The 25013-nt window shown below is 41.0% G+C and overlaps 1 protein-coding gene across 1 annotated transcript in view; it reads left to right on the top strand.

The window, feature by feature from the left end:
- emc2 (ER membrane protein complex subunit 2) overlaps positions 1-1594 on the top strand; it is a 35416-nt gene extending 33822 nt beyond the window's left edge. Inside the window, exon 11 of the mRNA XM_034229499.1 lies at positions 992-1594. Within this exon, the coding sequence (XP_034085390.1) occupies positions 992-1078 (87 nt within the window). The 3' untranslated portion in view covers positions 1079-1594. The remainder of the gene's footprint in view (positions 1-991) is intronic.
- The last annotated feature ends 23419 nt before the right edge of the window (positions 1595-25013 follow it).

The raw sequence follows: 25013 nt of genomic DNA, 5'->3' as shown, positions 1-25013 counted from the left end.
CAGGCCACTCTCTGCTGCCGTCTGAAACGCCATGGTAGACTTCTTTGTTTACTTCCTTCACATAGTGACATCACTATGTAGTACTCTCGCTTCTATTCGCTGCACATTGTAAATCATAGGCTCAGGGGCGGGATGTCTCTAAGCAGTTGACAAATCACAACAGAGCCGGCCAGCTAACCAATCAGATCAGACTGGGCTCTGTTTTCAGACTGAGGGTGAAAAGAGGTGCTGCAGCACAGGCAGTATGAGAACAATAAAGAGCTTGTTGAACATTAAAGCATGGAGACATGTCACAGTAGAGACACACAATACAAATATGAAAATGAGCATAATAGGGCACTTTAAATCTCATTCTCTTAATGGTATCTAGATTTACTGTTAAAAAATACTTTTCATCTTATTTTAGAATCATCGCGTCAAGATTTATTTCTATCCATAAATGTGGGTGAAGCGAGGCTAATTACACTGACCCTTTATTCCACCCCTGGTCCCCTGCCCAAGGTTAAGGAAGTTGTCTTCCTCTTCGGTATTTTTCGAGGCGATGCTTCGTCCATTGCAAAGTTTAATTGGGAAGAAGTGTGTGTGCCTGTACGTGCTTGCATGAGTAATCCTGGATGTGCTTGTGGATTATAATTTGCGGCACTTCCTGTGAAAACCCTGTGGACACAGTGCAGAAATTAGAGCTCAGTGTTATGTACTCCTGTACTAGAGGCCATGGAAGTGGACTAATCATGTGGGCATCCTGATTCTGAGCGATCACAAAGTGGCTCTTATGGAACAGTTGAGGAGAAATCTGGCTATCGTTTCTCTTTACCCGTTTATCAATGCTATTTAATGACCACTGCAGCAGAGGGTGGATGAGGTTAACAAGTAATGCTGCTTTCAAATGTGTTTGGCCTTTTTCGTTTTGTTGGCGGCGGAACCTAATGAGCCAATGTTCTCTTCTCCCCTCACTTCTGTCTCTTTTTTTTACTTTTTCTCTGACACGCAGATGGCTGGTCGTGGGACCAAGGAGAACAAATGCTCCATGAAGACGGTGGAGGAGATGCTGGAGTCCATGCAGATCACCATGTCCTAGACGCCCTTCCTCCTGCCCAGACTCGGAGCAACACGGCAACTCGAATAGCCTTGCAATGTGACCACCACCGGATCTTTCTCTCTTTTCTTCTTCTATTCCTTTTTAGTATGTATCTGTAATTGATTGGACTTGACACGGACAATGGAAGACATTTGTTTCCCTCAAGTGCAACAATTTCCCCCACGCATCTGGAACAGCAAATTCCAAGTACTCCAATTTATTTAAACAAGCTATACTTAGTATTAACTCTGTAATTTTCCATCCCCATCCCATGTTTTCTTTTAGGTTCTATCTCTTAACTGATGTAATCACATCAAGGTTTTTAAACTACGTGACCATGTGTAAGAAGCTGTACAGTAAAAGCTATTTATGAAGACAATGTGGAGTCCCACCTGTCTGCACTGAGGTCCTTTACTGTTTCCTGAGCTATCTGTAAATGAAACATCTTTATCTAATGAAACTTGTTTTGTCTAATCTAATAAAATGTCTTAATAAAAGTAGAAATGATTGCCAATACATTTTCTGAATGTCTCTGATTAGATTAGAAATGCCTTATCGATCTCAAATTGGAAAATTGTGTTGCTACAGCAGCATGTTAAGAAAGTATTGCACGAGTTAAAATGTATATAACAGTAGAAAATATACATCAACATTTTTAAATTAACAGCATATATAATATTTACATTCTAAATAAAAAATATACATAAAATAGGATACTATGCACATACATTGTATTTGTGTACAGTTTTTTAAAAATGAAGTCAGGTAGAGTTTGTAGCAGGATCTCCATGCATCCAAAAAGTGACCGTGCAGTGACATTGACATATTTGAACCTGCTATAAATATGCTGGACCAGGAAGAGCGTCATAATGATGGAAGAATTGGTAACAACAGTAACATAAAAAAAAGCTACTCTCGGGATTTCCATCTGCAAAATCCTGCTATTCAATTACCATGGACATCAGCTGAACCAACTTCAGCACACTAAAGAACACCTCTGTCATTTCAGTTTAGAGAGCCTCGGAGAACGCTGCCAGTAATTAACACGCCACAAGTTGGAAAGAAAAAGCAAATTACACTCATGAATCTGGGAACTTTCATGACAGGCAGGGAAGAAAGCAGCCTGCTTTCCTCTGCTGTTAGAGCTTGGTGCAATTGTGGAATCAGACTTGATCCAAATGACCATCTAAAGCTGTCACTCACTCGTGCCGGGTCAGCTGTTACTTCCATTTCTTTTTGTTTATTAAGCGGCAACTGTCCCATCACTCTCGGGCTGATGGAAATCTTGAGTGTTCGGTTAATGCTCTTCCTTTTTTTTTGGACGGCTTCTTAATTGAGAGAGGTCACCAGCTCAGAAGCCTGGGAGTGTGGAAAGCTGGAGTTTTTTTAATACCACTTGGTCAGTGGATGAATGTGTCTGCGTTTGAGTTGCCTCACCAATCTGGCGGAACCAATGAAAGCCAGGGGGACGTTTGAGCATAAACTGACTTGAGTTATTTTTACAGGAAAAGGGCTGAGGCTAAAAGAAGCTCTTTTTGAAGAGTTGCAGGGTGGACGCTGTTTGATCTGAAGCAGTGATTCATTTAGTTGTTGCCTCCATGCAAACATCTCCGTACTGGCTAAGGTCATTCAGGGGAAATAAAGGTTGTCAATCATCATGAGATATTGGTATCCAGTACCAGCCATACAGAGGCAATAGTGCCATCTGTAGTCTGGATGAAGAACTCTGGGTAAACTTTGACTTTTAATGAGTGACAGCATGCACCTGAAAGTAAGCTGTCATAAATTAAACATCTCATTTTACTGCTTTGTAATGTAATTCATAGCCTGTCTGAAACTGTTTTCTGAAAAAAAGCTTGTTACGAGTCATGAATTTTGATACATTTCAGCTGTGCTATCGAAATATATCCTTGTAGAGTCAGGAAAATTAGCCTTTGTCCCAGCATCACTTATAATCTCCCGTTTACAACACCTCCAGGTCATGACAATCTTGTTCAACCTTTGTTCAAGAGATTCAGAGCTCATGAACCTCAGCAGTCCATACCTGTACAGCAGAGTCCAAAAGACAGTGGAAGGCGAGGAGAGAACCCTCTAACCCTGCTAAGCTGCCGGCTCAGCTTTGGTGTTTGTAGGGGATTCGCTATTAGTGCTGCCCATAATCCTGGATTCCCCAGGAGATTAGCCCCTGGAGAGGGTTTGCTTGTCCTCGGCTGCTCTACAATGGCCAGGTTAGCCCAACAGGATGAGCTCTGGGATGATGAGCTTACACAGGGATAGAGCTGTGCCTAATCAGCCTATTCATCAAAAGTAGGGGTGAGGATGGTGATTTCTAACTCAATCAATCAATGTTTAGTTATTTTTACATTTGTCTCAGTGGTCTTCACAGTTTGTACATAATATCAGTATGACAATACGACACCCTCTGTCCTTAGACCCTCACATCGTACAAGGAAAAACTTCAGAAGAAAACCCACAGTTTAAAGGGGAACATGGGAGAAATCTCAGGGAGAGCAACAGAGGAGGGATCCCTCTCCCAGGACGGACAGACGTGCAATAGATGCCGTGTGTAAATCGAAAAGATAATACATTTACAACATAGGTAGTCCAAATGTTTAGAAATGCATGTGTCTATAATAAGAAGATGAATCCACGAGGATGTCAACAATCCTGTGGGAGCCATCAGGGAAGTAGTATGATGAGTCAGGCAGGACCACAGTGACAGGTTCAGCCACGACTCGAAGTCCAGGACTCAGGATGCAGGGCTCAGGATCCAGGGCTCAAGTTCCAGGACTCAGGATCCAGGACCACAGCAATAGGCACAGCCAGGACTCAGGATCCAGGGCCCGCGACCCAGGACTCAGGACCACAGCAACAGGATCAGCCAGGACTCAGGATCCAGGGCCCGCGACACCAGGACCACAACAACAGGATCAGCCTCGACTCAGGATCCCGGCGTAGATAGACACCAAAAGGGAAGCTGGGTTATTCGGAACATGAACACATGTACACAGGTACAGACAGAGAGAAGGAAGAAGTAAGGTGTCCCCCGACAGTCTAAGCCTATAGCAGCAAAACTAGGGGCTGAATCTAATCAACCCTAACTATAAGCTTTATCAAAAAGTGTCCAAGGCTGGCACTGAGAGAAGATCTATTACTCATCCTGTCTTACCTAGAATTCTTAAAGAAGACCGTTTGTCTCGCATGATTGTGAATTGATTGTGAATTAAGAACCCAACGAACTGTCAACATGTTACATGTGGCAGCCAACTATGACAAACTGTCATCTAACTTGTTCAGTATAATTAAAATCCGATTCTCCATAATTTGACTTAATCGAGATTTGGTGTCCCATTACAAAGCCCTATATCCATTTAAAGGCACTGAAATGTTAATGTGTTGTGCCATAAATGTTTTTCCTTTTTCCAAAAGCTTATTGCCACATTTCAAACAATTTGGGTATTCCGATCGACCCGATTCCTCCTGTCTGAAAAGCTTCCTTAGGCCGCCAATGTTAACCTACCATAGAAAACTGACGTGTAGACCAACATGCGTACCTACGGAGCCCCTAAAGGGACATGGAAAAGGAAAAAAAAAAGTCGGGATAACGGGTTAGTTTCTCATGTTAACTAACCCGTTATCCCGACTCTTTTTTTTGTCCCTTTAGGGGCCCAAACCAGTCTTTTTCTGACTACTTCCCAAACACTTGCATTGTCTTTTTGAATTCAGTTGGAGATCCTGGTTGGCAAAAAAGGACAGAAGAATGGGCTGCAGAGGTAAGAGGAACAACATTTGTTTTTCGGGATCATTGAAGAAAAGATGATTTGAATATAAGTAGGGGGCGTAGGAACTGTAAGGGAACAAGTACAGGTCTGCAAGACAGAGGGGGGAGCAGGATTGAAGCATTGGGGAAGATTCCCAAGGTGAGGGAGTGGGTAGAAAGGGAGAGCCACGCTCCAGCCTGAGCTCATCCATCTCTGTCTGTTTTAGGGGGAGAGGCTGGAGCGCTAAAGATGGATGAGGCTTGCAGCGCTAAATCCAGCCCTGTCCAGCCACAAAACTGGACTTGGGGATGAAATAGTGTTTTGGCTACAAGCAGGGGTGGCCTGACCCACTCCATTTTTTTTCCTGGGAAAGGAGAAGCAGGGTTGGGCCGGTGGTGATTGTTCAGTCAAATAATACCTGACATGGAGATGAGAGATGTGAGAAGATAACTACAACAGTTGCCATTCAGAACTCCCTTGACAACATTCACAATCATCTGTAGCTGTTGATGTGCTTCCAGGGTTGTGATCTGTTCTGATTATCTTTGAATATTAAGACACATACATCATAATAAATGCACATTAATTAATTCTGGTATATTTGCGTAGATCTGCTTGGCTTGTTGTGTCAAACTCTGTCTTCATGATGGAATTCAGTTTGTGGGAAATAATGTTTGATAAGCATGCATTCATCAAAAAAATAATTCTTTTTGCCTTGGATACATTTGCAAATAGTTGACCACATCTCATTCATCCATTCTCAACAGCACAAAGAGAGATTTTAAGCTGCTTCACTACTTACTGATAAAGAGGTAGGATGTTTATGTTAAATGGGGGGGGATTTGTAGTGTGAAATAAAATGCAATCATTGCATATGAAGCAAGTTCTCCTCTGGGTATTGCACAATATATCCTTGTTGATTCTGTACTATTTCCTCCCCTGCACAATTGCACCAGCACATTCGTTTTTTTTTTAACAAGGGCATGCTGGGAAAAGAATGTCCTCTCAAGGCAGAGAACATCCCTGAGAAAACTGGGTGTGTGTGTTTGAGGGAGAGAATGTGTGGTTATGAAAGTGTGATTATGTATGTGCAGACAATGTGCAGGCATGCCTTTGTGTCAGCTTGAGTTTGTGTGTGCATGTGGTAATTTCCACAATATGAAGAGCTTTTGCCCGTGGAATTACAACTATTGGCTTCAGGCGATGCTTGTACTCCTTAAACCTCTTGACCAGGCGGCTCCAACTGCTGCGATCTTCTTCCAGGAGGATATTCTGTGGCCTCCACGGGCCGTTCTGCTTGTTGCGCTGGGCTTCTCATCTCCAGGCTCTCTGGCAGAAGTGGGCACATGTCGAAGGCTACATCCTGTCTGCTAACTCTGTCACAGCGTAGGGCATGTGTCAAATCAGAGAGGGGCAAGTAGCTGGCTCCAATAGACAGTTGTTCTTTCCAGACCCAGCTTCCCAAACCGCAAATCCCCTCTCAGGGCGTCTTCTCAGCCAGAATGCACAGGCCTACCCCACATAAGGCCCGGGGCCTAATTACAAAAAGGAGGGAAAACCAGAATTGGCTACTGATTGAGCTTCCTGGGTGAATGTTAATGGCAACCACAGAGAGATATGTTATACCCTGAGAAGGATGCAACAGAGCCTGGGAGTATGTGGAAGTAGGGGAAGTTATACAGACAAAGCTTTACATGGGTTTATGGATGCAAGCTGTAACACGTTATTTTATTATTCCATAGGCATCGTGAGACATCTCGTCTGTGTACACTGACATGACACCATCCAGGGATTGTAAACACTATTTTACTACAGTCAAAGGAGTTCTGAGGCATGGTGCCAAACCTCATTCCAACTTGAACAATGGGACACATATTCCTCAACGTTGTTGCTTTGATGCTGTGTGAACAATTCCTTCTCGAGATTTTGATTTCCCCACATACCATACTGTCAGTGGTAGTAACTCAAGCACTGTACTTTAGCACAGTTTTGACATTCTTGCACTGTAGCCTTCGTGACTATTTTCAATGTAATGCTAATTTACACAATGTAATACATTTTAGAAACACTGTTGTTATTTTTACTTTACCAGATTTGACAGCTGTAGTATCAAGTTACTTATGCTAAGCTAACGACCAGGCTAACGCTTTCCCTGCTTCCAGTCTTAGTGCTAAGCTAGGCTAAACTAACTAGCTGCTAGCTGTAGCTTCACATTTAGCATACAAACATAGTGGTATTAATTTTCAGCTGACTCAGCAAGAAGGCAAGGAAGTGTATTTTTTTTAAAGTTGAAAAGCTGCTTTGGAACAAGCTCCATCATATACAGCTACATCATTGAGTGTTGCCTGCACATTCATAAATCATTATCACACAGCTTCATTATGACTCAATTCAGATTTAGTCAATTGTCTTATATGGTCTGTTATTTCTTTATACCTGACTGTTGCTTTAAATAACGGATTGTTGCTATAGACTTATTTCTAATTGATCACAGACCGGACTATTTGTTTAGCTAAAACGTTTTTAAATCAATATTTTGTCAAAATTATTGATTTCTCTTACAGGTAGCCTTGCTATTATCAGGATAATGTACAGCAAGCGGGTAATTGTTGCAAAAATGAACCCTGTTCTGTACAATCATTTCACTATATTGACCACTTGCTGTACATAAGCCCTTCTTTAAATATGATAATACAGCACTATTATCATATGACAGAATAAAGTGAGTTATTCTTACTTTTGATTGGATTTCATAATAGACAATTCTAATAGTGGTAATGCTCATTTTAGTTTAGTTGAAGACCTGCATTATTCCACCCCTGCATGCTGTTAGCTCGTGACTCAGCATCCCTCTACCTGTTACAGTATGATGCACCGTAGGCCAATGTCCTCAGCCGGATTCCAAAGCATTTAGGTTGAACTCCAAGAGCATATTTTCCTTTTCAGTAAACTCTAGCTATATTGTTAATAATTATATCCATATGTGCTTGTAACATCTGTGGCCATGCAGTTTCATTTATAAGTTAGCTGATCCCTCTATTGTCACAGTAGTCATTTGTCTTCCTCACCGTCTCCGGGGTTGTTGGACACTGTTAATTTCCCCAACTATGATAACTGGCAAATATGGAGGGATTAAAATAACACAAAGTGGTGAAACGCCTGACTCAGCCTGGTGTTGTTTGATATGTGTAAATGATGGCATCCGTGTGAGACTCGAGCCTACATCTGCAGGACATACTGACATGCAATGTGGTCTGCTGACTCGCTTTAACTGTATCCGTTTCTCCACTGCTCACTTGCCGTCTCGTTTTGCAGCGTAAGGTTACCGTATTACATCCTTTCTCACATATATCCACTCAAGGCCCATCACTGTCTTTCCCTGTGAAATTATCTTTAATAGGCGCATAAAACATACAGTACACCCTCTGTTGTGGAAGATAAGGGGGAATTTTCAAAATGGCCTGCTTTCACCACAGATCCGAATGAACTCTAGCGTGTTATTGCCACGTACGAATGTTGTATGCGGTCACAAACACACATATTCACCAATGGATACTCGTGTCACACACACATTCTCGTCAGTGTAAACTTGGCAGTCTAGGGATGCTACCATCTGCTTGTGGCGAGAGGGATATGGCAAGCGCCGACCACAAACAGCCAAGGTAATAGTGATGGGTTCCACTCAGTCTCTATCTCCCAGACAGCCGTAGACTCCTCATTCCTCAGCGCTTGGACTTCGTACAGTATGGGCCAAGGCACAACGACAAAGCGCTTCTCCAGTTCGTTGGCAGCAACTGTAACAATTCTCAGACATTTACGTAGTTCTGTGTAAACCAAACATAATATCTAATTCATACAAGTTCATACCCATGTGGCGGCCGGCCCATAGGGGCGCTAGGGGCGCCGACCCACCTCTTCCCACATACAAAAAAAAATATTAAAAAAAATATTAAATAAAAAAATATATAATAAAAAAATATATATATTTTATATTTTTATTTTTAATGAACAAGGTAAATATCATACAATTGGTACCACTAAAATGTATAATCTACAATAAAATCTCGTTTAAAATTATGTTACGATGTCTAAAGTTACTGATAAGTCACATGTTTCCTGCCTGGCCTTGCCCATGGCATTAGTTTATCATTACCGGGCGGAGCCCCCGAGCCAAACAGCAGCAACCAGCACGTTGCAAAAGTCTCAATAGTAAACTGTGCCGCCGAAACATAATTTCAGCCAATCAGCGCTGTCAAATATTTTGATCACGAGGGCGCTCACGTTGGCGCTCACGTTGGCGCCCACGTTGTTTTTTAGACTCGTGAGTGACCAAGGTGACGCAGTAGTTGGATGAGAATGGTGTGCAGGTGGAGTCGCCGGACCTCGGTCCGCACCCAATTCCGTGCAAGAGTTACTCTCCAATCCTTTCGAAAGGAGAAGTTTGGGAAATAAATTGATACTTAAAGACCTTGGACCGGACCAACCCGATTTGTATATATCACAGCAAGCTCGTGAAAAAGACAAAACGTATCAACAAGGCTTCTCACATGGCTAGCTGGATGCAAACGATGCAAACAGGTAAATGCTATCTTTTGTTCCCCATGCTTGCTCTTCAAACAGCCGGGGACAGATACGATCTGTTCAGAAACTAGACAAAAGTTACACAAATACAAACCACAGACTGTCTGTGTCATGGAGAATACAGTCGCTGGTTTATTTATGTCTGTATAGGCCGTTGTTGTGAGTGTGGACGGTCGGAGCATATATAACGTTAGCTTAGCCAAGCTCCATTCAGAAAACAAGCATTCTAAAAGGTTTTTCGCCTACCGTCTGTCTGCAGACTTGTCAAAGCATTAATTCATGGTTTTTACTAACCGGTATCAGTATGTTGTTACGTCGGCATCATTTTGAAACGTGTATTACAATTTAATCACGGTAAAATATGTTCATTTTGTTGTAGTTGTAGCTCCCGAGCCAGCGCGTCTTGTTTGAATGATGCGAGTAAACACAGCTGGCAGCCTCGGTGAAACTCGAGCGACTAGAGCGATGCGATAGGAGCGTTTAGAGCGAAGCGAATATTCGCATCGCGTCCGGTCTGAACGCAGAATTAAAGCGAGCTCCGCGCTGCACTGGAAACGCGCCATTACATCACCAGAAGTCCTAATTTAAGGGGTCATTTCTCCCAAAAAAAATGTGTTTACTCACTATATCAAAAGCCCCACCAAAAATATTTTCCACCAGCCGCCACCGCATGTAACTCTTGGAGCCAGTTTCCGACAATACTTCCAGGTAAGGATTTTTTAATAAATGCTAATTGGGAGTGTTCTGCCTATGGGGGTTTTCCTCATGGAGACCAACTGACATAAATTAAGTAACATAAACTCATAGTGAGGAAAGCTTGAACTGTGAGGTGTAGCCAATAGACTTATAGAAAAACAGAAAAACTAAATTAAAGAACCCAGTTTATGAGTTGTTCCCCCAGATGAATAGTAAGAATCCATGCCAGAGTATAAAAAGCAAAGGTTACAAAGCCGTTACCTATGGCAGTATTTTAATAGAAGTTTTCTTCTTCTGGACTGTGGACAGCAAAAGCTCTTAATTGTGCATTTCTCTATTTCAGGAACACTAAAACATCCAGATATTCATATAGCCACTAATGATACTTATTAAATATGGTTTTGAATGATCACATTAATAGTTACAGGCGTTCGTCCAACATTGGGTTTCTTTAATATACCGTAGGTGTACATTCTCACACATAAATCATTACATTTCCTAGATTAAATGACACAACTAAATTGCGGTTGCCCTCGTGACCTTCCCCCAGTATTAGTGTTGGTTAAAGTTTTTCTTCGTTCTCCCTGAGAGCCAAACCACAGAGTCCAATTTCTCCACATATTCCTCTTAGGTCAAAGTGGGATCTTTCACATTAAACCCTTTGTGTAGGTGCTGCACGGAGGATCTCCACATACTCTTGTTGAGGCTCATTGTAACACGTTGGACATTTGCAGATTGTATTGCAAAAAGCGTAATGCATTACAATCAATATTGGCAGTGATCCACTTTGTCCATTCTTAATTATTCATCAGAAGCAGCACAGAGAGGGAATAACTAGATACGCCATCAAGGCAGACAACAAACTTACGTATGGTTAGTGATGATAAGAAATGCTTCCACAGGTCACTTGGTCATATACAGACTATAATCAATATGTTTATTGTTACAATATATCAAATAACAATGTGAAAGAGAGGCACTCAGAGAGCACAGACCTCTGCATTGGCTGTTTCCAGAAGTGAAAAATAAAGCATGTGTCCGCCCGTGATCTCCTGTAACATTTTATGGGTAGTTCCTTGGCCTATACTTCACCCTTCCACCAAGCCAGTAGTTGTTCCATAGTCCCGCTGACACACAATCCATACAGAAAACTCCTTGGCCAGGGAAATTATCACCTGAATATGCAGCTTCTTTCAGCTTTATGGATTTTTCTGAGTTTTAGCTCATTGTTTAGCTTTCCTCGTCCGCAACTTTACTGTTTTGGTTCACTCTTACCGCTCTCATTACCTCGCTCTCAACCACAGCAGGCAGCTGTCTGCAGTGAAAAAAATAGTTTGTGTAAAAAATGTAAAAAGATAGATAAGATAAAACATGCTCAGTTTTTCCACCTTTAACCCTTACCCTTACCCTTATTGTGCAAAGAGCTTCTTATTTTATTTTGTAAGTACCAAATGAATAAATTCCCAAGTTCTAAAATGTATCTTGTGACACTTCAGTTTGATAAACTGTATGTAAAGTACAAGTAGATGAACTAGCTACAATTGTGACCAGCTACAACAGAAGTTGATCCATTATAACTAGGGATGCTCCGATCGCCAATTTCGGGGCCGATCGTCGATCGCCGGAATTAGTATCGGCCGATACCGATCGCCGATCCGATCGAGTGGGCGGGGCCTAAATGGAAGATTTAAACATCACTTTAAATCTTCCATTTAAAGTGATGTTTAAAACTCAGTTAATGGGGCTCATTCACTGGAGCTTCCACAAACAACAATCAACTTAATTATTACATTCAAATGATGTACATTATTCAAGTGTACATTCACTTTGGATAATAACACGGGAGAAATTAGCGGAAGCGCTCTTTTTTCCTCTCTCCCTCTCCTGACAGCCTGTCAGTATCTCATGCATCTCACTGATCCAGTAATGAGTGACCCGACAATGAAGAATACATATATTTATAATAACTAGTTTAGCTTTTTCCAGAGGTATAAAATAGCTAAGTGTGTTAGGTCTAACTCTTACGGTATGTCCACACAGCAGCTTTTCAAAAATCTTGAAAATCTTGGAGCTGGGCGTGTCTGAAAGCTTGGGGATTTTTTGCGAGCAACGCGACCAACAACCAATCACATGAATCTCCCGCCCCCGACATACAAAGCAAAAAACCCCGGGGATTTTATGCGAGCAATATATATATATATAAACTCCCCAAACAGGCGAAAACCTACCAGTTTCACCCACTGTCTCTGCCACCTCCCTCCATGCCTGGTTCCTCCGGTTTGTATCCCGTTAATAGTTCTGGTCGTAAAGAACCGGGTGATTTGCTACCGTAATTTCTCGTTTGGAATATGAGGAAATGAACTGCGGTCTGGTTCTCCCTGTGTGTGTGTTTTGCTGCGCTTACCTGTCCGGCGGGCGGAGCTGCAGGATTTCTGCTTCACACACGTTGCATACCGCTATTTTACTGTCTTTTTCGGACACCTTAAAATAATGCCAGACCGGTGAAGCCATTTTGGCGAGCTTGTTTTGCCGCACACAGAGAAAAGTGTCATGTATTTTACGTCATGCGATCGGCTCTCGCGATCGGCATGTTTAGAGAGCACCGATCGATCGGTAGAGAGTAAGTATCGGCCGATCTCGATCGGTGACCGATCGATCGGAGCATCCCTAATTATAACCCTTGTTAAAAAAAAAAAAAAACATATGTATATATATCAAACAATAGATATATACATTTTTCTGCAGGACAATAAATGTTTAACTTTTGATGATTTCCATACAATTTGCTGATGTTTTTTTTACCTTGTGTAAGCTTTTGAATGCTCAACTTTCACTAAGTATTTTTACATTTCTGTATTAGGACTTTTTAATTTTTTTCAGTAATGGATCTCAGTACTTCTTTCACTTCTGAATAACAGTACAAAGATTCAAGCCTGTATTTTCACGTAATATCCATTTACACAGGCTTAAGGTGGAATGACTTAAATGACACCACTTGGATATTGTAGCCATGTATCGGCGCATCCAAAAAAGCATCAACAACACCACAGCCAACAGAAAGAGGAGATCAGGTTCTTCTTTAATGTAGATATCAAATTATGCAAACTCCAATAAAGTTTACCTTCTCTTTCGGCCAGCGAGACACTTTAGTCCGGCTCAATAATCTCAATTGCTGCTGCCTGATCACATTAAAGCCACTGTATCATACAGCAATGCAACACTTGTAAAGACCTGGATAAGTAATGTATATCACATGCTGAGCCATGCATAATCATCAGAAGGCTAAGGTTACCTTTGTGGTGACTGTTTGTCAATAATTGCGCTGTTTATACCTCTGGAAAGTTTCTGCAAGATTTTTCTCCCTCCTTGGAAAATAATCATTGATGCAAATTTGTTTTGTTGTGGAAGCTATGATTCAATCCAAGGTTGAGACCGGTCCGGTTTCCTCGCAGCCCACATTGGGCTATTTTTCCTCCTAAAGGTCTCAGCGAGTGGGATTAAAAAACCAAAACTATTAAGATCCTTGAGTGAGAGCATTACTGTTTTGCCCTTGTGCGTCAACACTCTTATGGTTCTTATTTTCTTTTTGATACATTGTTGGAACTTTATCAAGCCCTTAAAGGCGTAGAGTCTGCAAGTCTACCTGCATGCTTGGTGGGCATATTTGAACCAGAAAGAGGAATTGGCTTTTTTTCAACAAGTCCTCCAACTCATACGACCAAATAGGTCGTTTGTTCAAGCGCTTTATACGTCCTATAATTACGTTTTAAAGTGTTCGCCCTCTAGTGCTTCCGTTGAATGCAAACGTTACAGATGGTCGTTTATTCAACCCTCTCTGTAAAATCCTAAATTGTAGGATAGTTTGGCCATTAAAACGCTTTTTGATTAGATTTCTAGCGAGAAGTGTAGATTGTACTTTTAGAATCCACGTCCAGTCGATATGTAGGATCTATAGTTTGATAGATATTACAAAGATGATTTGAGGAATGCCTCAATGTAAAGTTACGGGTTGAAAACAGTATTTCCGGTCTCGACGTTTTCATAATAAAACCAATGATCAAATGATTTAACAGTGATATCTGCAGTACTCATCCACTAAAAAACATCAGTTTATCCTTGTTAATCATAAGATATTTATTGGTTGCTTTTGTGTTTTTCCCATAGGTTTTTCTCTTTCGATTCTGAGAGACACCTTTCTTTTTTCAGAGGTTTTGATAGGCTAAAACATTGATTGTTTTAGCCGCAATGCATTTCGGGATATGGTTTTTATATGATATGAAATCGGAAAAAAAATTGTTTTAAAATAATACTTTATTCTGAGTGTTCTTGCTTTTCTCTTTGGAAGTCATCACATAACGGCAGTGGCGGCGGGTCATTAGGGGCAGGTGGGGCACAGCCCCACCTAGTGTCAGAAGAAAGTATTACAAATAATGATTACAAAAAAATACTAAAAAATAAATAAAAAAACATATAAAATATATTTTAAGGTCATGTTTAATAATCTGATTCGTCTGTACATTTCTGTTTTAGTCTGTGTTCTTCTAATTAGTGTCTAAAGTGCCGTTTTGAGCTGTTTAGAGCCATGTGGGACAAAACCCGATCCTGCCCCTCCCTCTCACAGTCTAAGTGAACGGTGATTGTAAAAACTACACTGCGCATGCTCAGAGTATTTTTCTATTTAATGTGTGTGGCAAAAAAATAATGACCGTAGGGGCATAGTGCTCCCATCCCCACCATACATCATCTCACATAATTCAGAATTGATTGGCTGTAAGTACTCACGTGTGCAGTGCTGCGAAACGTCACGTGTAGTTTGAAGAGGAGACGAGAGAGCAGCATATAGCTAACATCACCAGCGATTAAAAGAAGTAAAAAACTGAAAGAAAATGAATGAAGTTGACCATTTACTGGAGCACACATTTGAGACACTTAGTCTCGGAGAGAAACTGGAGGTAAAGCGCCTCGGTGCCCACCATCCACCGGATTTCCAAATGGTCCAGACTGCGGGCAAAGTTAAACGTGGGTTTAACGCTGAGTGGTTTGCTAAAAAGAAATGGCTAACGGCGAGCATCCAGAAGAATTCCCTCTTTTGCTTTCCTTGCCTGCTTTTTGGTGAATATCAAGGTACTTGGTCGAGGACAGGTTACAAGGACTTAAAGCATCTTTCGGAGAGGACAATGAAGCATGAGAGCAGCAACAGTCATTTGGAAAATGCCGTAAAATTGGGATTACTTGGAAGGGTGAATGTTGCAGCTCAGATTGACAGCGCCTACAGACGCGGCATTGATTCTCATAATAGGAAGGTGGAAGAAAACAGGTACGTGCTTGGTCGGATCATCACCTGTATTAAACTGTGTGGGAAATGTGAGACAGCACTGCGGGGCCACAACGAGTCGGCGGACTCTCTGAATCCAGGGATATTCAGGTAAATTTTCGAGACAATGTGTGAGGGCGATTCCAGGCTTCAACGGCACTACGAAGCTCAGCTTGTTTTCAAAGGGACATCAAGCACCATACAGAATGAACTCTTGGACTGCATGTATGATGTGTACAGGGAGGAAATAGCCAAGCAAGTGGACAACACATCATTTGTTGCCGTTCAGGCCGACGAGACAACCGATGTCTCCTGTAAATCGCAAATGGTGATTGTGCTGCGATACATTATGCCTGACCTCACAGTTACAGAGCGTTTTTTGGAGTTTGTGGAAGTAAAGGACAAAACTGGTGTAGGTCTCTCTCTAACAGCATCAAGGCTGTTCTGGAACCCCTGAAGCTGAAAGAAAAGCTAATCGCTCAGACCTATGACGGGGCGGCCGTCATGAGCGGTAACGTGCGCGGGGTACAGACGGTGATGAAGGAGACGTACCCAAACGCTCAGTTTGTTCACTGCTATGCCCACCAACTGAACCTGACCCTGCAGCAACTGTGTTCAGCAAGGATGAGCATCCTGAAGGTGTTTTTTGCAGATCTAACTGCTTTTTCCACTTTTTTCTCCGGTGCTCCAAAACGTGTTGCAGCTCTTGCAGAGGCAACACAGAGACACATCCCACGGCCACCGGCTGTGAGATGGAACTTTAAAAGCAGAACTGTGAACGCGGTTTGGGAGACCCGAGATGCACTACTTCAGTGTATGAAGCATATACGCGCACAACCAGGATGGGATGCGGTCACCATAAGTGAGGCATACGGCCTGTCAAAGAAACTGCGGGACCGAGCATTTATGCAGCTCCTGGAGTTTTTTTCGTTGCTTATGCCAGAAGTGGATGTTCTATACAACACTCTGCAAAAACGAAGCATCGATGCACCTGGGATCAACAGCGCGCTCTGCCGTTTCAAGGAAAATGTTCAGAAAATGAGGCAGAAAACTGATGCATTGGCCGCCACTGCTCATGATGGAACAGACGAGCCAGGCCGACGAGTCAGCAGCACAGCGCCGGTGATGAAGGAGGCTTGTGACACAGTCATCTCACAGGTGGAACAGAGGTTCTCACAGAGTGACCATTTGATCGCTGCAAAGCTTGTTGACAGCTCATTCTTCCCACAGCATGTCCTGTCATTTCCTACACCTGAGCTTGACTGCGCCGTGAAACTGTGGCCTGCGTTGGGAAACAAGGAGAAGTTGAAGTCTGAGCTGACCACGCTCTACCGCCACAGTGAGCTTCACACTGGAAACACTGCCCTGTCTCTGTTGAAATCCATTCACGAGAACAACTTGGAGGAACGTTTGCTGAGACTGTTATTTTGGTCAAAATAATAGTGACAACTCCGATGACGACATCCGAGTCAGAGAGGAACTTTTCCACCCTCAAAAGGATAAAGACTTTCACTCGCAACACCATGGGACAGCCGCGACTTAACGCATTGGCCATACTTTCAATTGAAAGCCAGTTGATCCAGCAACTACAGGACTTCATCCCCAAAGTGATAGACACATTCTGTCAGAGGAAGGACCGCCGTGCCGCTTTTCTTTTCAAGTGAGCCTTCAGCTTTGGTAAGTTCATTTATGTCATATATTTTGTTGATCTTCTGTGTTTTGCCTCTGCTGGATCGATTGATATTGTGACCTCGATGATGAGTGTCTGTGTTTTCCTTATATTTACAGTCTATGGTGTTTTAATGCTAAAGCATTACGGTTGTTGTTATTGTTAAGAATTACTTTGTGATGGTGACCTTTACTCCATGTATGAAGGTGCATTACTATGACATCCCCACGCTGTGTACGTAAATGTATGCGCTCACAGTGTTGCTCCTGTGGTCTTCAGTATGTAATTTGACACTCCCCCTCTCTCTCTCCCCCCCCCCCTCTCTCTGTCCCCCCTCTCTCTCTCCTCCCTCTCTCTGCCCCCCCCCCCCCCTCTCTGTCCCCCCCCCCCTCGACCTCTTTCTGCCCCCCCAGTTTTGTACACCTAGAAACGCCACTGCATAACGGCATTGTAATACACGGTTCGGCTGCATTAAATATTACATATCTGCCGTAGATATTTATTTATAGAGCCCTGATCAGAAGACCTTTTGACAAACTGTAAGAAATGCCGTCAAAACTGAATACGTGACATGGATCATAAATATATTAGCAATTAAACAACATCTTCCATTTATTTTCACACAATACGTCTCCTTGCAGTATCAACACTAATTCGGCTGACTTTTATATTTGATCCAATTGGTAGATTATATATATATAGTTATATTTACACCATAACGGTGCACAGCTGATAGAAAGGGATTTTTTTTATTTACTACCTTTCCAACTCCTCATGCAGTTGACTGTTACAGGTCTATACAGGTTCATGGTACAATGCATAAGCTTCAAATCGAGAGACTGAAACAGTATTTTGCTTTACCGTTCTGTTTTAATTTCACAATAAAGTTAATAGTCATATTATGTTTGATATTATTATGTTTTATTAACTACACCACTGTTTTTTTTAACCCGCACCGCCTAGTGGTTAAAGCACGTTATTGAATTTTGTTGTTGAATATGTTTTATTTGATGAAAACATTTAAATATTAAGAGTAGCCTACATACAAAATTGGGGGAAAGTAAAAGGCATAAATATATAAATATAGAATATAAAATATCAAGAAGATACTGTAGCAGGGGTAGACATTAAGGGTAAAATGCCACTGGCCCTCTGGTCCGGTGGAATTGTATTATCACTGGCCGCACCATTGTAACCACTGGCCCGGAGCATTCATCCAAAACATCGACTAATAATTTGTTGCTATAGTAATGTATGCACTAACTACATTACTACTAGTAGGCTACTACAACATTTTAATCATCAGTTCTTCCTCATTTCCCTCAATTGTTCATATTTGGTTTATTAAAATAATGATATTGTGGTCATTGTTAAAAAGATTCTGCTATTATTATGAGTATTATTATTTGTATAATGCACTTTCTGCCTTCCTGTCATTAGGAGTTAGAAATGTAATGGCTATGTAATAGATTAGATTAGAACCTTCATTATCCTAAACTGCTGGGACATTTCCCTATAGCCAATACCTTTATATTTTCTACTCTTCACTTACTTGTCAGCATAGGTCGGCATTGATGTACAGAGCAGACAGAAGACCTTGTTTATATTGGCATCATATTGAGAGGTGCAGCCAGTGACGCGTCTTAAAACCAGGAAGTAAGCTGCTGGTTCCCTCGGCAAAAAGCAATGGGATTTCTCCACATGGTTTTGGAAAATAGCTGGAAATAAGGTCTGTGGAAAACAAACCTGTTTGATAAATACACGTTTTGTTCAGCCGGATAATCTCCACATGTCTACCCTACTTTTATAATTTTCGAATCATAAATCTAACCGATAGATTATAAAAGGGTTTTAGGACGCGTCACTGCACCACTCTATCGAAGCCAACTCCATCGATCAAGCTGGCTGAAACTTTCTCTCCCTCTTCTTATCATGCTCCCTGTCACTCTCCTTTAACTCCTCCGGTGACTTTCTTTTATTTGAAGATTGAAGTTTTTTGCCCGGCGCTTGGCCGGTTACCGCTGGTATTAAAAACATTTTGGCGAATGGTAAGGTGGCGCGATAGTCTGTAGTGAAGGAGCGCGCTCCTGCTCACGGGAGCCTGCTCGCGCTGCGCACTGCAGCAAACAGCTGTTTGCTTTTCACCCAACAACGACAACCGACTCACGAAACGCTATGTTGTAGCGTTAATAAACGAAACAATTTAACAAAATTGCTTGTCAAAATACCAATACCACAGAACAATATATATATATTTTTTTTTAAAGCAATATTTTTAGTGGCCCGAGCGGGCAAGTGGAAAGTACGTTATGCTGGCCCGGGGTGTCTAAATAGTGCTTCCGGGCCAGCGGGCCATTTATAATGTCGAGCCCTGTGTAGTGATCTCTACAATAAAACGGTTTAGTGCAGGATGTCCAAAGATATTAACAGGAGGATGTGCAAAACAGACAAACTAATTTAAACATTAAAGAATACTTTAAGTTAAGGTCTTCTTTTGAATAAGAAAAAAACGTTGGGATTATCCACAGATAAATATGAAGTCTGACAAAGTACTTAACGTCCAATATATTGCATAGTTTATTTTGGCACTTGACAATCACCTTCCCTGAATTTGACTCAGGTGTAACTAAAGTCTGATTTAAGCGTTGTTTATATTTCACATCATTAATCAGAATCTGCAAAGTAACTCAAATACATGTAGTGGAGTAAAAATACCAGGTTGACCTCTGAATTGTAGTGGAGTAGAACAAAGTAGTATGCTGCTGTAACAAAAACATTTCCCAACTTGGGATCAATAAAGTATATCTTATCTTATCTTAAGATGATCGATGGCTACTGCCATATTTGCAAAATGTGCCTCTGAACCTTGACAAGTGCATGTTTCAGGCTTATCAATGAACAACAGGAGGGGTCACAGACATAAGACCAGCTGTTAACCAAAGCTCTTCTGACCTTAGGTGTCATGTGGGTATATTAATTCACCCATTTATTAATTATATGTTTTAAATTTGATAACACCACTGTGTTTCGTATCCCCTAAACCTCCAGGGTGTACACAGTTTAATACTGGCAACTTCTAATGGAAAGCCTGCCGTGGTTCCATTCCATTTCAAAGAGCTGTTGACACTCAGCGTAACCTTGTCGCACTGCCACGCCAACACGGGGTTTGTAAAGTAAGGCGGATGTTGTAGTCCCAAATGATAGCTGGGGATTCTGGGTAGTGTAGTGTCTTCGGAAACTGTAGTGTCTTAACTCCGAAAAAACTATTTGTTTCTCTGAATCGAAGGTTAAAAACACAAAAGCATTGTACAGACTTCCGGTGAGGCACGAGGCTGATGGCAGCAAGATACTGAGCGCTGAACAAAATCTCCCCTTTTTTCATATTTATTGCAACTCATACAGTAATAACACACATTTGAGAAAAGAAATGTCTTCAGCAAAGAAGGATAAGGCTCCGACTAAAAAACAAGAATCTAACAGACAACACACACGAACGCGCACATGACCAATGAGGGCACGAGATAAGTTTGTGCCCAGATGGAAGGCTGACAGGCAGGTAGGCAATCTAGTTACTTTAGCCGGGCCGGCTAAAATGATTGGTCATGCTTTTTACAGTACTACGGCTTCCACAGATGACATTTTTTTATGGATTTTTTGTCAAAGCACTTAAGATATTAGTTGCTATCGGGATGTTAAGAGCATTATAACAAAAAGTGTATCTTGAGCCAGTTTCTCAAACTTACCTACCCCACCTTTAAATGTTTGTCTGTGGTTTTAATCACACATTTATGTTAGTATGCTGTAAGCCGCTGCCCGCCTCCGGCGTCTATAGAAAAGAGATCAACTCAGTGTGCGGAGTTTAAATCTCTCAAGTCATATTACAGGATAAAGGAAATACAGTTTAAACTGCCGTATGCAGAGAAGACGCCGACCTTTCGCACTTATCATTCATATTACATCATCAATCAGATCATCGATCATATAATATCATAATATATCATATATGTCCTTATCTGAGTCAGCTTCTCCAGCCGATATATCTGGCCGTGCAATACTCACAGTGTCACAGACTGTATGCAGAAGTATTATTTCTGCATACAGTCCCCCCCCCCTTCCCTCGGAAAAAAAAGAAGAGATATTACGTCTCAACGTAGACTTCAGCGGAATATCAAAACAGCGGTCCGGGGTGCAAAACGCATCAATGACAGCGACCCTCTCCCACACAAAACAACAACATTTATACCTACACTTATCATGACAGGGCACCCACAGCCAAGTAGCAATTACAAATGAATTAAGTCGGCACGGCGGCCCGCATTGAAAATGACTTAGGCCTACCAGTGATGATCAAATCACTGAAACACAAAGCCCATCCTCCTGTCCTTTTGGATGAAGCACTTGATGGCGGGTCATTCAGCTGATCCTTTGCCACTCCAGTTTATCATTGTAACTCAATCTTGAAAATGACTCGGTTAATAATTTCGCAACGATGTCATCACTATCACTGAAGTGAGCCATCATCATGAACGAACTTATGCTAATCATAAATCTATCGATCATAAATCTATCGATTAGATTTATGATTCGAAAATAATAAAAGTAGGGTAGACATGTGGATATTATCCGGCTGAACAAAACGTGCATTTATCTAACAGGTTCGTTTTCCACAGACCTTATTTCCAGCTATTTTCCAAAACCCGCTTTCTGTCGAGGGAATCCGAGCGAAGATTACTTCCGGGTTTTAGGATGCGTCACTGCACCACTTGCATAGACCTCACAGCGGGCGGAACTTGTCATAAATTCCGCGAAAATAAAGCCCGCTCATTTAGAGGGAAGATATGATTGGTCAATTGTACTGTCATTTGACATTACTCTCTCGTTGAGTTACTATAGCTGGCCCTCTGTGAATGTAGAGAGGGACCAACAAGCTCTCCCGTCTTCATATAACTCGCAGAGACGGCATTTAACCCTTCACATTCCAACAGAAACTGAACAGGCAGATTCGAAGGATTTATTTCTTTGGAAATATTATTTTAAATACAATTAAATCAAGTTATTTTGGTAAAACTAATGAAAAATGTAACGACAAAAAAATATAAAAAATAATATTTAAAAAAAAAACGTTTTTAAAAAAATATTTTTTTAAATATTATTTTTTAGAATATCTTAGGCCCTCACAGAGGGCCTATAGGGCCCTGACGGCTCGCCACTGTAAGCAACACATTATGTTGACGAAACACTCGAGTCAAATGTAATTAAAGTCAGATCCACTCGTGTCTTAGATGTGAATGCGCTCTCAGCTGGTGAGAGAAACCCTGGCTTGATTTACCGAGTTGATAACCAGCGTCGTAGGACCGCTTAGCGAGATCTCGTTTGTTAGTTTGTTGTTGTTAGTTTGTTTGTTACTCAAACATATCCAGGGTATGTTGAACTGGCTTCGTAGTACAGGGCACAGGTGGCTAGCAGCGCTAATGTCAAAGACACAGACATTATACATTATATTTTATTTTACCAGGATGCAGTGACACAAATATTTACATATTTACATTTACTATCTACAGCACCCCGCCGCCCCTGACATCCCCCACTCCCCCCGTTGACAATTTACTAGCGGTACCGAAGTGGGCCGGTCGAGAGTCCCGGGTTGATCTTTAGTCCCAGTCCACCACTGGCTACATGACCGTATGATCGCCCATATTGACGCACCTAATTCCTAAACTTCTAACAGATACAACATAAACCGATCCTTCAGCCTCATGAGCTCTCAGACCAACCCAGTCTCACGGCATTTCGTGTTCACCAACACGATTTTTAATCTATTGATTCGTGTTCACCAACACGATTTGCCCCTTTTTTTCGTGTTGCACAGCACGATTTTAAAAGCAATGTATTTCTACTGCCTGCAGCACGTCTTTTTCTCCGGTCGGGTCGTGGGAGACCGGAAGCTGTGTGGTTCATAAAAACATGTTCTTACTCAATATCAAGCCACAGTTATTGCTTTTATTTGAAATCGTATAATTTCGGACTTTTGTTGCCGTCTGTGAGGAAAATAAATGGGGTTCAGAGCCTCAGGATACTGAAATCTGTATTTTTTAAATCTTTGTTTCCTTCTAATTTGTTATTCTTTTCAAAATAACACACTGTTATTTACTCACCAATAACACACAATTATCCTTGCTTTTATTTATTGGTTTAATTCCATAATCTCGTGCTTTGTTGGCATCCGTCAGGAACTGAATGTCAAAATAAAAATAACCGGAAACAGACGTAGGCATTTCGAGCGATTACCCAAGATCCTCAGCTATGGTTTTAAGCTCACGTATTGGATGTTTTAGCCGCAATGCATGCTGGGATTTGGTGTTTATATGATATGAAATCCGGGAAACATTTTAAAATAATACTTAATTCCGAGCGCTCTTACTTTTCTCTTTGAAAGTCATCACATAACGGCATTGTAATACACGGTTCGGCTGCATTGTATATTACAGATCTGCCGTAGTTCTTTATTTATAGAGCCCTGATGAGAAGACCTTTGGAAAAACTGAGAAAATGCCGCCGAAACTGAATACTTGACGTGGATCATAAATATATTCAACAATTAAACAACATCTTCAATTTATCTTCACACAATACGTCTCCTTGCAGTATCAACACTAATTCGGCTGACTTTTACATTTGATCTAATTCACAGATAGGTTATATTTAAACCATAACGGTGCACAGCTGATATAAAAGGACTGTAGTTTTTAAAGATATTACTGATTTTCTTTGAATGTAAGAATGTAAATACTGAGTCTGAAATAGTATAGCAATATGCTGTAAAATTATGTGAAAGCACGAATAAAACTACACATCTTCAGATGTTGTACGAAAACATAAGTGTCCTACATTTATAATACAAAGTTGTTATGGCTGTGTGTACCTTGTACCACCGCCTAGTGGTTAAAGCACGTTATTGAATTATTGTTATATTTGATTAAAAAAATATTAAGAGTACATACTTTCATAGGGGGAAAGTATAAATATAGAATGTAAAAAATCAAGAAGATACTCTAAGTGATCTCTACAATAAAACAGTTTAGTGCAGAATGTACAAATATATTAATAGGAGGAGGTGCAAAACAGAAAAACGAATTAACCTTTATTTAAACATTAAATAACAGATTAAGGTCTTCTTTTAAATAAGAAAAAAACTTTGGGGGTATCTATCAGATAAATATTAAGCCTGACAAAGTACTTAACGTCTAATATATTGCTTTCCTGCAATGTTAACTATGTTGAAGCACTTATTTTTAACTGATATTATACATATGAATTATACTCTTATGTATGTAGATAGAATAAGAAATTTGCAGAATATGACAGTTTGATGGTGGAGGTACACACATATTGATAGATGTCTTGTTGAGTAACCTGTGATCCAAGTGTTTCATTCATTGCATAACTACACTGTAGTTGTGTATATGATATGTCAATAAACCTTTGAAAATCTGGAAAGGGATGTGCAAAATAGTCTTAATATACAGTCTTTAATTAACTATTAGTAGAGAATAACGAGTAATGAATATACTTTATTACTCGTTTCCATTCATGTCAATTGCAGATACATGTTTAGTCTTCTCAAGCACCAACTATCAAATATCTCTCCTGATTGTTGGCACTTGACAATCACCTTACCTGAATTTTACTCAGGTGTAACTAAAGTCTGATTTAAGGGTTGTTTATATTTCACATAATTAATCAGAATCTGCAAAGTAACTCAAATAAATGCAGTGGAGTAAAAATACAAGGTTAACCTCTCAATTGTAGTGGAGTAGAATTACAAAGTAACAATGAGCTGTCATGTGGGTATTAATGCTGCGCATTATGGACACAAGCGATTTTCACCCATTTATTAATTATATGTTTTACATT

The sequence above is a fragment of the Gymnodraco acuticeps genome, unplaced genomic scaffold (genome assembly GCF_902827175.1).
Source record: "Gymnodraco acuticeps unplaced genomic scaffold, fGymAcu1.1, whole genome shotgun sequence".
NCBI lineage: Eukaryota > Metazoa > Chordata > Actinopteri > Perciformes > Bathydraconidae > Gymnodraco > Gymnodraco acuticeps.
Note: the sequence above shows the minus strand (reverse complement) of the source record. Positions and strands in the feature narration are given on the sequence as shown.